Source organism: Macaca fascicularis, chromosome 13 (genome assembly GCF_037993035.2).
Source record: "Macaca fascicularis isolate 582-1 chromosome 13, T2T-MFA8v1.1".
NCBI lineage: Eukaryota > Metazoa > Chordata > Mammalia > Primates > Cercopithecidae > Macaca > Macaca fascicularis.
In genome coordinates, this window is record NC_088387.1 from 53,179,380 (window position 1) to 53,194,787 (window position 15,408).

The 15,408-nt window shown below is 43.7% G+C and overlaps 1 protein-coding gene across 9 annotated transcripts in view; it reads right to left on the reverse strand.

Moving 5' to 3' along the window:
• ARHGAP25 (Rho GTPase activating protein 25) overlaps positions 1 to 15,408 on the reverse strand; it is a 90,699-nt gene that overhangs the window by 48,167 nt on the left and 27,124 nt on the right. For 5 of the 9 annotated variants that reach the window (XM_005575698.4, XM_005575696.4, XM_065527007.1 and 2 more), the window contains one exon: positions 3,303 to 3,502. In XM_005575698.4, coding sequence (XP_005575755.1) covers positions 3,303 to 3,502 — 200 coding nt within the window. Of the gene's footprint in view, positions 1 to 3,302; positions 3,503 to 3,911; positions 3,967 to 4,220; positions 4,319 to 15,408 lie in introns of those variants that run through there. The other 4 variants (XM_074011629.1, XM_045369176.2, XM_074011630.1 and 1 more) reach the window with 2 other exon arrangements.

The window sequence follows — 15,408 nt, forward strand, 5'->3', positions numbered from 1 at the left end:
TTCACAGACCCAGAATCACTGTGTCTAAGGGTATGACAATTTTTTGTGTTTAGTAAATCTGGCCAAATGACTTTCTAGAAAGGTTGTACCAACCGACCCACACATCACCAGTGTAAGTGAGTGCCCTTACGCCTGATGCTTCCAAGATTCTTGTGATGTTTCTGTTTTTTGGTATCTTGGGGGATAGGATGTTTGTGTGCATTCTTTTTAAATTTACAACTATTACACTTAAATTTTAAAAATATTTTTAAAGAAACTTTAAAAATTGTATGTGTAACCCCAGTATTCAGAGATAACCACCGTTAACACTTCGGTGTATGTCTTTCTAGACCTTTTTCTATAAATACAGATTCATGATATTTTTTCCAAGAATGGGATTAGTATACACATCACCTTCTGTTGTAAAGTGCTTTTCAAAGACAATATTATGGACATCTTTCTATTTCAAAAAGTATTAATTAGGAGCATCAATGTCTGAATTGTATTTTATTGTATAGACATGTAAATGTAGCCTAATATAAGTTAGCCCCTACCACTGGGCATTGTTGTCATATCACTAATATAAACAATGCTGTGGGGAATCTACTTAATTATTGCTTGTGATAATAGTACAGACATCAGCCCAAATTCCTAACAGTGGACAATTAATTAAATAAATTATAGAGCATTCATATAATAGATTGTTTTGACATAACTAAGAATTATATTATAGAGTCATATTTAGTGTTGGGGCCAATATTCATGAAGTATTTTTAATTTTTTCATCAAATAATATTTATTATACTAATTTTGCATTTATAATAGATGAGTTCCTAAATACATACGTATAGGGAAGGTTGAAAGTAGAGGGGATGTAGGTGGCTATTTCTTACTGATGGGATTGTGAATAATTTTTAAAGCTTTTGTAATGAAACTATACATATCAACATGCAGTAAAATACACTATTCTTTCTAAGAAATTATTATTTTATTCCTAAAGGTTTTATTTTTCTATTTTTCATATCTGAAATGAGTGTTGGATTTTATCAACGCATTTTTCAGCCATCTATTGAAGGGTTGTGTGGTTTTGCTTACTTGACCTATTGATCTGATGTATTACATCAATAGATCTCCTCAAAATAAATTATCCTTGTCATCCTAGAAGTGTTACCTAATTATCTCAGGCTAATTTAGTCCTGAGAAGGCTTTGGGTTTCTTCCTCCCAGAAGTAAAGAGGAGAAGCAAGAGCCTTCAGATATTTATTTTACCCTTTGACATGAGTTTATGTTTTTACAAAACAGTTTTTTACACCTGCTTTATATCATTTGATCCTGTGACAAATGCAGGCCAGGTAGTATTGTCTGATTTTATAAAAGAATAAAGAGGGGTTCCGAAAAATTAAATAATTACAGGGCCAAACAGTGGTGGAGCCAGGAAAGAACACGTCCTTTGATATAAAGTGCGTCTCGCCCTCTACACTTCATGGAAACACACTCAGCTGCCCCTTTCATTGATGTGGGGTGGCCACACCTTACTGCCGTCTCCCTTACACTCTGCAGACAGGAAGGCTTCCTCCATCGCCTTAAGACATCAACTATCTTAGCCTGGAATTGCTTGGCTTTAATAAGGTCTGGGGTGTTTATAAAGAGAAGGAAGGCTGGTTACCATGGACAGAACACTAGGCAAGAGCCCAGTCTGTGGTGGGATCCCTGTGATCCTCCTCTGGCCTCTGCAGTGACAGACACTCAGAATTCAGAGCCCTTAAATGGAGGAACTGGTTAACCGAGTCCTGCTGATGTGTAATGGATTCTCAAGCCTGCCCTTAAAGAAAACTGTCCTCTTCCAAAATGACCTTTTCACTTTGGTCCCATCCACCCCCAATATCTACACACTTCTTGTCCTCACCTTTCTCGGGATTTTGTTCTGACTCCAGAAGGTTCTAGAGTCAGTCTTCCCGAATAAGCTCCTTCTGGCCAAGCCCATACTTCCATCTCCACAGACATGAGTTCTAGGTGGGTGACCAGCTGTGCTGGATGTCCTGAGACATCCAGTTTGCACCTGGGATCCTGGGGTAATTGTTCAGAGCATCCTCTTTTATTCTCGCACACCACAATGGCCAGAAAAGCAATGAGGTTGGCCGAAGAGACCTAGGCCCAAGATTTAGGATTAAAGCCCATTCTCACAGCCTTATCCACTGCATCAGGAAATCCTGTTTGCTCTACTTTCAAAGTATATCCAGAAGCTGACCATTTTCCTCCAGCCCACAACTCCCACTGAGCCCCTAAACATCATAACCCCTTACCTAGATTACTTGAGTCTTCCCCCTGCTCTATTTTTGAGCACAGTAGCTAGAGCTGTCTTTTTACAACTTAAACCAAAAACTGTCACTCTCTGCTCAGAGCCCTGCAATGCCTCCCTGTGGCCCTCAGTGTGAATGCTCAGGTCCTTACAGTGGCTTGCAGTGCCCCAGCAGTCTGTGCCCCTGACCCCTGACTGCCCTCTGGCTTCTCAGACCTCATCCCCTCTGATTCCTACCTGCTAGTTCTGCTCCTACCACAGTGCCCTCCTTGCAATTCCCCATCCAGGCCAGACATGCTCCCTTTGGGGCCTTGGCACCAGCTGTTCTCTCTCTGCCTGGAACACTCTTTCCCCCAGAGATCTACCCAGCTTATTCCCTCTCCTCTGTAGTTTTGATCCCAGTGTCACCTGCTTCATGAGGTCATTTGACCATCCTTTTAAAAATTACATCTTCCCTTAACTATTGACACCTGCTAGCTCATCCTATTTTTTCCTCACAGAACTAATCTTTTTCCTAACAAATTACATACTTTTCTTATTTGTTATGCTTATGTGTCTTTTCCTCCATATTCTAAGTTGTGTGTGGTAGAGATTTTTATCTGTTTTGCTCATAGTTTATTTCAAGTACCTAGAACAGTGTCTGGCATATAATAAATGCTCAGTAAATACTTACTGAACAAACAAATCAATGAGTCCCACAATCGGTTTTCCTGAACCCAAATCCACTTTCTCTGAACCCTTGACTGAGTGTCACCACCATCACCACCCTGTTGCCGGTCTTGACTTAGAGCCACGTGTAGGAAACTCCACAATGCCCATCCTGGGACTTCCTAGAGGACCACTCTGTCATCTTTGCAACTCAGTTTATGTATCTAGAAAATGGTATAAAGGAAAAAGCAATTTCCTTTCCAACGGGTGTGTCTGGTCCTATTAAGAAGGCCCCTGTGAGTTTAAATGCAATCCCAGCGGACTCCAGGCCCGCCTCCTCCGTGCCTTATGAACGGGACAAACAGCCTGGCTGGTACCTGGGGCTTCGTGTCCTCTTCATCCTTGTAGTAGTAGAGCTGCTGTGCCCTCAGCACAAAGTACCTCTGCTGCCAGTTCTTCACGATGGACCTCTGCTTCTTCAGCCAGCCCATCTTGATGGGCCTCTCCAGCGGGTTGGGGGTGGACGATGGATGGAAGGCCGCCATCTGCTCGCCAGTCATCACACTCCTTGACCGAGCTATAGAGAGGAAAAGACAGGCCGACTGACTGAGGGACATGGGGCAGTGAGCAAAGAGTGGGCGGAGAGGAGGGAGGAACCCCAGAGGGGCTGAGAAGCGAAGGGGGCACGACAGCCAGGTCCAGTTCAGGGGTCCGGATCTGAGCCAGAGAAAGTTCCCCCTGAGCCAGAGAAGCAGCCGAGGGGCCAGCTCCCAGTCAGGGCCAGGCCAAGAACAAAACCCAGGCGGCGGCCAGTGGCCTGGTACACAGGCAGTCCGGCACCGCGGCGGGCCCCGTCATTCTGCAAAGCGAAAGGTTGGCTGGAGCCTTCTGAAGAGGAAGTGGCCACAGCATCTGACAAAAGGTGCTTCCTTTTTCCTGCGTGGGAGTCAGTATCTGACAAGAGAGAGGAGAAAATAATGCCTCACTCTGAAGGCTCGGGGTGAGTCCCACGCAGCTGCAGAGGCCGCCGGAAGCTGCCCCGGGCACTCTTCCACAGCGGCCGGCTAGAGGAGGGGCCACACGCCACAAGCTGTGCTAGCTCCGACCTCGCTGTCGAATGCGGGCCTCCTCCAGCGGACCCCACTCAAACCCCAGCCCCCGGCCACAGGGCCAGCCTGCAGGGAGTTGGCACCTTCTGAATTCTCCTGCCCAGTGCCATTCTGTCCCCTGTCCACGGAGAGTATCCCAGCCCTTTATGCTGTACAAGCAGCTCGCTGCTGCTGCCTTCCCATTACCTTTAGTTAGGTTGTCACTGCCAATAGAACTCAGAAGCAGGATTTGAAGCCAGAGCCCCTTGAACCTACTGCATGGTATAATTGGCTTTTATTTTCACACAGGAAGTCTGCTTGTCATTTGATTAAGTGCAGCCTGTACCTCCACATCTTGTCTCCATGGTAACTCCCACCCAGGGCCACTCTCTCCTTTCCTTCCCTACCCAGCGATCCATCCATCATCCTGGTCCCCATTCAACACTTCCTTCTGAGCCCCACCTTCCTTCTTTCCCAGCCAGTTCAAGGATGCCCTTGTCTCCTTGGACTGTGCTGCCCTCCACACTTGCTAATACCCAGTGTCTGCACCCCTCTACTTCTGCCAAGTGTTGCTGGAGGAAGGCCTCATCTTCCAACCCCCTTTTTCAGGTTTTGTCCCTCCCTGGACCACTCACGACACAGCTAAACTAAGCCATCAACTCTACTCTCACCCCATTTCATTTCACCTGATTGGAGACTAGTTCTACATTTCCTGACTTTTTGACAGTGGATAAATTATGCTTCTCTGAGCCTCGGCTTCCTCACTTGCTAAATTAGGATAATAATACTTCCTAGTTTATGGAATTGTTGTAGAGATTAAACAAACATATGCAAACCACTTAGCACAGTCCCTGGTCAAAGGTAAGTATATGCTACTCTTACTATTTTTATCAACAGATGACTTTACTTCCTACTAAAAGGATGGGGGTCATCACTGAGAGCTTCTTCAACTTCCCTCTTCACTTGAAAATGTCATTCCATCATCAAGCTTCCTTTCTTTCTTCTTTCCTATCTTTAATGCATTAAATTGCCAACACCTCCTCATTGATTTTGAAAAATATATTCAGCGGGTACATATGCTGGTTTGTTACATGACTCCATTGCATAATGGTGGGGACTGGGTTTCTAGTGTACCCATCGCCCAAATATTGAACATTGTAACCAACAGGTAATTTTTCAGTCCTCACCTCCCTCCTGCCTTCCCCACTTTTGGAGTCCTCAGTGCCTATTATTCCCATCTTTATGTCCATGTATACCTATTGTTTAGCTCCCACTTATAAATAAGAACATGGGATATTTGATTTTCTGTTTCTGAGTTAGTTAGGATAAAAAGCCTCCAGCTCCATCCATGTTGCTGCAAAGGACGGAATTTCATTCTTTCTGATTCCATTATTTCTATCTCTTTCTACGCCTGTGATTCTCAGTCTTTATAGTCATGGCATACTTTCAAACACTGGAGTTTTATATGGTATTACAGAGTCTTTCTGTAGCTATCTCCAATTGTATCTAGAGTTATCACCCTATTTCCACATTTCGCCCTTCTGTCCAATATTGCTGTCTGAAGAGGACTCCACTGTAACTGGGCTCCCTTGACCCTCACAAGGGGTCTGAGTTCCCGTAATATACCCTTATACCTGTTTCCATCTGGCAGTCACTTCTTACCTCCCACCAGCGACCTGGTGAGGTCATACTAGGTTGTATCCCAGGTTGCAAGAAGTATTTGATTCAGCATCCCACTGGACAGACATCGTCATAAGAGTGCTTATACTCAGATGTAGAAAAGGTAATTTGATATTTTGATGACAATTTGGTAGCTTGCTTACAAAGGATTTGCTTTATATCAGGGTGTCTTAGCAGCCCAGTTAAGAACTTTATCTGAGATCTTGCTCCTCAGTTACTTGCGATCTTCAAGGCCTTCTATCTGTAATTAAAGAGCAGCCACTGTGGGCTGATCACTTGCTCTAAGGCTGTGGAAATGATCCCAAGGGAACTACAGAAAGATTTTGGCAGACTACAATGTGGAGGAGGAAATTTGATGGACTGTATACAGCTCTGTATCTCTGTAAGTCAGAGACTGTACCTTGCAAGGACTCTTATCTGTCCTAGAAAGAGGGCAGACAGTAGGTAAAAATGAAAAAGGTAGTTTACACGCAAAACTTTTGGAGAAAATCAAAGAGTGATTTATTCCAGCAGATGCAGAGGCATTCTCCCCCACCTCAATAACCTCAGTGAAGTCCATCCCAGTGTGGCTTTTGTGATCATCCAACTGAAGCAACATCAGATATGAGAGGGAGGACCCCCCTCTAGCAGTGGCATATGAGGAACCTTTACTTGGCTTCTGGGGTGATGCTATCAAATGGAGCCAACTCAGGAGTGGGGGAAAACAGGGAGGTGCCACATGGTGGCTAGAAGGACTCAGGCCCCTTGGGCCACCCCCAGAGGCCCACAGACATCGTTAGGACCACAGTGGGGGTTAGGTGAAACTGAAAGTCTCCAACAGCATTGAAGAAGTGGGAGGGGGTTAGGAGAAGAAAAAAAGATACTACAGATTGGAGAGAATTCACTCAGCATAGAAGAAATTAGTTGCTGGTATTTTGTTCATAGTTTTGTGAAATGTTTCATGCTTTGTTGTGGCAAAAACAGCTATAACAAAAACAAACAAACAAAAAACCCTCCTAGGAGCACGTGTGCATTGCAAGAATGACCTGGCAAAGGCAGGAATAAGTGCGAGGATCTTATGTTCCCAGACCTGGCCAAGAAAACCTTTGATGCCCTTGTGGCAGAAGGCAACCACCTTGTCTGCCTAAATCTGATCAAGGCTCTGCCTGGTCATGTTTTATATCCATAAATGATACCACTCACTCTACATCCAACCAGTGTTTCTTCAGTGCCTGTTAACATCCCACCATACTTGATATAACTATGGGCAATGGGCCACCTGTTACAAGTTAGAGAGTGGGGATAGCTCAGTACAAACTTCCACACTGCTGGAATTAGGCCCAAACCCTGGGGGTAGGGAGACAGCTGGGGTCTCAGATGAGCTAGGGATTAAGCAGGGGCACTTTCCATCCCATGTGCAGAGCCATCTCCCTCCTTAGCCCACAGTGTTGCTCACCAGCCAGGCCTAGCATGAGATGATTAAAATAGCTGAGAAGAAAGTCTGGGGGCCTTGAGTTTGTCTTGGTTGTGATTAACTTTTCTTGTTAGGTTCTTTGAACAGTCTCTCTTCCTTGTGGGTGTGACTCGTTCCGGATAAAGTAAACAAAGAGATCTGTTACTATTAATGGAGCTGTTTCTCATAATGAAAATAATAACCATGATAAGCTTCACTTGTGAGCCAGTCATTGTACCCCGAGTGCACGTTCCCAGCCCTTCAGGAAGGAGGCCTGAACCAGGCTGAGGGTTGGAGAGGGGGCTGCAGGCAGACCAGGGCGGCAGGGGGGAAGGTGGGAAGGCAGTTGCTCAGTGTTTACTGAACACCCCGGGGCGAGTGAGAAATGAGGACCTCAATGAGGTTAGAAACCTCACCTTACTCTAGTAGAGAGAGGATGAGAAAGCCCCTAGCACTGCACTGTCTAGTATAGTAGCCACTAATCATGAGTGGCTGTGTACATTTAAATGAATTAAATAGGTTACATTAAGTTAAAATTGACTTTCTCTGTCATACTAACCATGTTTTAAATACTTGGTAAGCCTGTGTGTTTTTTGGCTACAGTACTGGACACACAGATAGAGAATATTTCCATTATCACAGACAGTTCTGCCGGTCAGCACTTGCCAGAACCTGAGTGCTATCATTACAAAGCGTGGGGTGGAAATGCGCCATAAACGTGAGGCAGCATTTTATCAAATAGAGAAATCAAGCTGGAGGGCCCAGAGAAGAAGATGCTTTAGGTGACAGAGTGAGGCATTCAACCTTGATTAGAGAGGTGGTAGGGAGCTATTTCATATTCCTGAGCAAGGGACGCCCATGATAAAATATAGTTGTATGACTGGACTGTTCGTGTTGAATTTTAGTCTGCAGGTGAGAGACAGTACTGGAAAGGAAAGAAGAGAAATAGAAGAAGTGCCACATGCCTAGGGATGTTGTTTCTGCAGTAGAAGTTAGCTGCTTTTTGCCCCAAGATGGGGCAAGGGAAAATTAAAGAAGGAAGTATGAACAGAGAAGTCAGCTGAGAAACGTTATCACTTCCTTTCTTCATCTTCTGCCACTGAACCCTCAAAATAATCTGCTCTCAATTCTGACTCAGTCTAGATTCTACTTTGGATGGCTGTAAATGTATGGGCGAGGTGTGAATAGTTCTTTCAGAGCTGGGGAAACAATTTCAGGTATTTTCTCAGTATGTTGATATGAGCCGTGCATTAGTTTGGGAACCATGTTTAAATGGATTTGAAAAGGGAGTAGAATTTGCATGGCTTCCCCCAGCCCTCTCTTCTGAGCTGTAGACCCATCCATCCAGCTTCTTAACCCACCTCCATGAGAATGTCAAGCTCATCATGCTTACCACCTCATCAAACTTACTACCTTTCCCCTTCTCACCTCTACCATTCCTCTTGCTAACACTGACACACACGCCCAAACCTGCTTTACCTCCGCTGGTCTCTCTGATGTACTTGAGTGACATTCTCCCAGCCAACCAATCAGCACAGAAGGCTGCCTGTTCCTTATATTCAACACAGACAGCATTGCTTATGACGTGAGCCTTCTAAAACAGAATTCTAATCATGTTACTTTCCTGCCTAAAAGCCTCTGATGACCCCCAACACCTCCCTCCTAAAAGATGAAGGCTAAACTACCATGGAGTTGGAGTCCTTTGTGGCTTTTTCTGCTACATTTCCTGCTCTTTCTCCATACCCATCCTGCACTTCATCCAGGACAGCATGCTATTCTCTCTGCTGGAATGTCCTGCCCCCTGCCCCCACCTACATCCAATTTGACCTCTTGGAAAACTCTTACTTGTCCTTCAAGAATCCCTTCAGGCCCCACTTGCTGTGAGAAGCCTTCCCGGCCCTGCCAGACTTAGTTGCTCCCTGGCTCTGGACCCTTGTCACTGGGGACACATGTGCATCGTAGCCTTCATCACCTTGCTTGGTACTTTTTTCTTTCCCTGTCTTCCCTCTCCACTCGCACTCTAAGAAGACAGGGGTACTGCCTTGATGTTTGGCCTTGCTCATCCTTGTATCCTGCACCTAGCACAGTGCCTAACAGAGAGAAGGAAGGAGAAAGTAGCAGAAGTGCACAGGCTTCTACATACACAGCCTTGGGTAAGCCATATTCTATCTCTGAGGGCCAGTTTCCTCCTCTGTTAAACTGTGATAATAACATGTATCTCGTGAGGTGATAAATCCATAGGGATTAGTAAGGATAAGTGGACAGGTCCCAGCCAGTGCCTGCTTCTTAAAACATGGACATTAAATGAAAGCTATTATTATTAACATTATTATTATAGTATGGACTCAATTTTATTCTAAATGAGAGAAAAGAAATAAAATATTAAGGAAGGGAGGGATGAAAAGAGGGAGAGAGATTGAATAGAGGGAGATTAGCTGGACATAGCACAATATCCCAGATGCAAAGTCAGAAGCCTGGATTAGGATGGAAGAGGAAACAATATGAGAGGCTAATACTGAGAGGACTCAGCCACCTGCTGAACAAGGAGGAGCAGGAGACAAAGATATTTGTGAGGTTTGGGGTTTGAGTGGCTCAGGTAAGGCAGCTTTCCCCATTCATTCATTCAAGATTGAGGACTTGACATGCACCAGAACCATTTCGGGTCCTGAGGATATGACATTAATCAGACACGGCCCTGATGGATCTAGGAGACCCATTCATGGAAGCAAGGAAGGAAATCAGAGAACAAGGCCAGTTTGAACAGTCGGGTGAGCCCAGGTCTGGACATGATAAAGTGTGAGCGGGGACTGAGAGCTTCAAGCTTCCCAAGAGTTTTGGTTTTGATAAGTAAGGCTTATGAATTAAGAAAGAGATTAGGGGGAGAAAAGAGGTGCAAGTGAAAGCCAGGAGATTTGAGTGACATGAAGATCTCAGACCAGAAAAGTTATATGCACAGATGTTCAGAAACCAAAGAAAAGATGGCATAGAGGAAACTAGCACAGAGGGAAGCATTTCTAACTTGAGGCTATGGGGATAAACCGAGATGCAAGACAGAAAAGGGTACTGTTTTCCTCGGGATTTTTAGTAAAACTCCACACCTCCTAGAAAAGCATCTGGCAATTGAAGCATCTTGATAAATATTTGCTGAGTTAATAAAATAAATGTTTTAGAACGAAATGTGAGCCACCATGCAGGCATTTTGTATTTGCAAGAAATATTGGCCAATTTACCTATTGGTGGGATTTCTGGATATATTCACTGTACTTACTTGAGCAGAGTAGCTGATGGAAGATATAATCCCTGATCTAACAATAATGAATGTCAATAGTTACTTATGTGTTGAGTACTTACCATGAGCCAGTCACAGTGCAAGCACTTTATACAGCTGTGTCATTTAATGCTCATGCTCTTTAGGGTAAGCACCATATTTTCACCCTCATTTTTCAGACAAGGAACCAAAGCTCGCAGAGGTGAAATGATCTGCTCCAGTTAACAACTAGAAATCTGATTTCAAAGCCCGAGATCCATACCTAAGCCACAGCCCAGAAAGGAGCATGTATTCTTGTGGTAAAGAGAGGCATCCACATTGGAGATGGAATCCATGTCTAGTGATTCACAGGGTTAAAGAACCCAAAGTGAAGTGGACAGGAGAGACCATGCCACCCTTCACTGAACTGGGAACAAAGCCACTGTTCCTAACCTATCATGTGAAGCAGCTGCCTCAGCCCCACCCATTTTGCCTGTAGATTGTGCACAATTTTGTGCTATTTCCGCCAGTGTATGCTCTGCAAGGCTCAGTAGGCCTTGAAAAAACAGTGACAGATAAATGGTACTGAAACCTCAAGCCCACCACTGAGGCTGTGCTGACACTCCAACAGGAAAATGGACATATTAGGTAATCCTACCAGCTGCTACTCAAGCTCATGTGAAGAGACCTAGGGATTCTGAGCAAGGCCCGGTGTGGCCGAAGCATGGGAGGGAGAGAGACTGAGCTAAGCTACTGTGGGCTGGCAGTCAGGCCCACACCACAGCTGAGGAGGGAGCCTGCTGGGGAGCTCTCTGAAACAGCAGACCTGGCATCACTACCACCTGAAAATGATAAACAGATTCATACGTTCCTGCCAACACCCTGCACACATACACACATGCAAAGCCCCTACCACATTCACACACACATACATGCAGACCCCCCACCTATCCTGTTGTCAGACTGTGGGATGGTGGCCCTCAGTTTCCGTCCAGAAGGAAATTAGGATGTTTGACTTCAGAAACTTCAGGCTCATTTTCTGTATCCCTTTTCTGTCTTCAAAGCCAACGGCCCCCCATCGAAAAGCGCCCATCATTCTTTTGAGTTTCATTGTTAACTTTAGTATGAAAAGCACTGCCCCTTCAAAAGGCATCTTAATGTGAGACTGATAACAGCAAAGGAGCCTTCTCTCTGTACCCTGAAATTAAATCACATGGGTATTCCCAGGGCACTCACCCTTGAGACAAATTTGTATAACCTAATTCATAGAAATATCTAAAAGTCATTCCCTAAATGCCTGCCTCAATACTCTGGAATGGGGCAGATTTAATTTTCCCATGTTCTATGGATTCTAGAAATGCCCTTTATTGTTTGACAAGTGACTATGTCAACCTAAAGGAAAAAACTCTGCTTTGGAAAGTGGCTTGGCACCAATAGCTATGTCTTCTGCAGGAAGAGGTAAAAAATGCTGTCTTGGTAGCAATATGAGACAGAGAGAGTTACATTATCTTTGTGTGTGTGAGAGAGAGAGAAAGAGAGAGGGAGAGAGAATGACAGGGAGTGAGAACGAGAGAGAGAGAAAGAAAGAGAGAGGGAGAGAGGAAAGAGAATGACAGAGAGTGAGAGAAAGGGACAGAGAGAGGAGTACTGGCTTTCTGTTTCTTCTTTCTCATCAGCAGCTCTGGAAACCTGAGCCAGGAACAAATATTGCAAGGTTTTTCTGCACTCCAGCAAATTTGTTTGACCTAGGATGCCTCTCCAGGGCCACCCCTCCAGTGTTCATGTTTTGTGGCTTTCATGTTTCTTAGGAATTTAGAGTGCAGTTGCCTCTTGTGGGTCTGCGTGTCTCCATCAGTTGCAACACCTTACCCGGCCCTCTCTGCCTATCTCTGCATAACAGGAAGCCACGTGTAAAAACAAGAAGCTTGCGGAATCATGAACGTTTCCTACTGAACACTGCCCCAGAGCTGCCTCTTCCTCAGCACAAGGCAAAGTGGAGATTTGGCAATCAGAGGGCAGATTTCTCTGGGGTGACACTGTAGCTGCTTAACTGCATATGCAAGCTACCTGCTTTCCCAGGCATGAGTGTAAAGGAAGAACAATTCTCATCAGGTAAGATTGCAGGATAATTAGTGCAGTAAGCTCTGCCCAGCACCCTGCTGGTGTGTTAAATTAGGAATAGCAATCGAAGTACGGACCCCTCCATTGTCAAAGCTAGTCATTTATTTTAGGTAAGAGGTTTTGGTTCACTGGTCACTAGCATTCATAAATAAATAAGTGCGTTAGGATGCTTGAAATATTTGTATTGCATAAGCATGGATGAATTACACGGCCTGAGTTATTCACAGGAAGGACCCTTCCAGGACAATGCTGAAGTACTGGCAACTACCATCAAGCACTGGCCCTCGAGGAGGCCACAAGCCCTTACATCCTAACAGGAGTCACTCCAGTCAGTTTCTGGGGCCTCTACAGCTCTTAGGGAACAGTGATTTTAAACTTTAACTCTACTGAGAGTTAAAGTGATCAATGAACAATACTAGCAGTGGGGTGGGCCCAGAAAACAAGCCATAATGTGTTTCTCCTATTCTACAACCTGATAAAAAGATTCCATTAAAAATGGAGACAATTTGATCATGGATAGAGGATAGATGATATCAACGAATTATTGATTAGTTTTGTTAGGCGTGATCAGGACAATGTGGTTAGAAAATAAAATTTCCATAATTTTTAAGGATGCATACTTAAGCATGGGGAAAATGTGTCTAGGATTCGTTTTAAAATATCTTAGCATAAAAGGGAATAAAAGAAAAAGAAAAGGATAGATAAAACAATGTGACAAAATCTTGTGTTGCATTTCAGTAGTGGTTCTCCATGGGGGTTCATTATATTTGCTCTGTTGATGTTTGGAATGTTGATATAATAAATGGCTTTTTTCAAGATTCTATTAGGCTTAAAAATAAATTCACTAGCCTTGTTTTTTTTTTTTTTTTACACGTCAACTATTGCTCTAAACTTCAACTTGTCCATTTTCCAAGGTCTGCATTTCAGACCTGTTACTCCTCAGAGCACAGCAGAATGACACTGCACAGATGTTACACCACTCACATACACATTCCCTCCCAGACAGATCCGCCTCCATCCCCCTGCACTGTCACTTTATCAGCTGATGAATGGGAAGAACCGAGGAACTTACTGAGGCAGCCAGTATGGATAGTATCTCCTGTAAAGTCAGCTATTACCCCAACACTTACTGGCAGAGAGGGAGAAAGGGCAGTAGAAACCGGAGGGAGCCTGAGGGTGGTCTGCAAGGGAACTTAGGAAGGAATGACCACCTAGAATTCTAGGTGACCTCATGGCAAGAGCTTCCATTTCCAAATTTCCATTAAAATGACAAAGGGACTAGTTCAGTAATAATAAGGAGAAATCTAAAATGAAAGTAAAAGTAAAGAAGGATGCTATCTGCATGTCATTTGGGGGGAAGAGGGATTTCTGCAAGATGTAGAATAGGCAAGGCTAAACTGAAGACAGCTGTTGTCCCACAACTCAATGCATATGGAACAGCCTGCCCCAGAGGCTGCGGAAGGGGCCCAAGAAAAACCTGCACTAACAACGCCTGGAGAGGAACAGCAGCAGCATGGAAGCAGGGAACAGAGGGAGACCTGAGAGCTACTTCCAAGTGTACACAGAGACCTGGCTGGGGCATGTTATTTCCAGTTTACCCTGGGTGCCCAAAGTCAGGCCAGACAAAAAGTAACAGCTCTGTCCTGTTGGCTCCTCAACCAGGTCACAATATCAGTGAGAACAGAGGGTGCCTTTCCAACTAACCTGGAGCTACACAAGAAGAAAAACAAGAAGAAAATGAACTTTTCCTTCAACAGAGAGGGGAGCTTTTTTAACCCCTTAACTAGATGCATCTTAAAAATTACACATAAGCTTGCCATAGCACCCAGCAGTTCCACTGCTGGGAATCTATTCAGGGGATGTGAAGGCACATGTCCATAACAGTTTTTGTATGTGAATGTTTCTAGCAGTATTATAGATAATGGTCAAAACTGAAAACAATCCGGAAGCCATCAACAGGTAACTGGATAAACAAAATGTGGGAAAGCCAAATAAAGCAATACTACTCAGCAACACCAAGGAGCAAAAGACTGATTCATGCCGCACAATGAACCTCGAAAACATTCAGCTAAGTGAAAGAACCCAAATGCAACAGACAACAAATTATATGAGTCCACGCACAAGAAATATCCAGAAAAGGCAATTCTATAGAGTCAGTGGTTGCCAGGACTGAAGGTGAGAGCAGGGATTGATTGCAAAACAGCTGGAGAGAACATTTTGGGGTAATAAAAATGTCCTAAAACTGGATTGTGATAATGATCACACAACTTTATAAATTTACTGAAAATCATTGAATCATACACTTACAATGAAGGAATTTTATGGCATATAAATTATACCTCAATAAAGTTTTTAAAAGAAAGATTAGAAACTAAATAATATATATAACTGCCATACACACAAAAAAAAACCACCATGGAAACAGTGACAAGTAGAACAGTCTCTGCATAGAAAAAATGAGAATAATTTTCTACACCTTTTATGCAGTGAAACATGCCAGAAACATGCCAATTAGAGATTTTTGCCTGTTTTGCCACTCAAATGTCTAGAATATTCCAGGAATGCAAGAATACCTCAATATTTAAAAAACTAATAAATGGTTCAGCCCATCAATAATTTAAAAAGTTGTATGTTTTCAAAGATTATGAACTTGCTTTTGATAAATTCAACATTAGTTTATATTAAATGTTAGCTATAAAGAACAAAAGATCACATTCTTAGGTGTTAAAGAGTATTTCAAACCAAAAAAAGGGGAGGGGAGAATTGAAGGAATGCTCTATACTGCTGAAAATTCAACTACAGAAAATTAGAAGAATTAAACATTTTTAGGATTCAGGCCAAATATTTGCTTGGTGTTTTAACTGTATATGGAAAAATGATGAAATACAAAGGAGAATCTTCAAAGAAACAGAAAA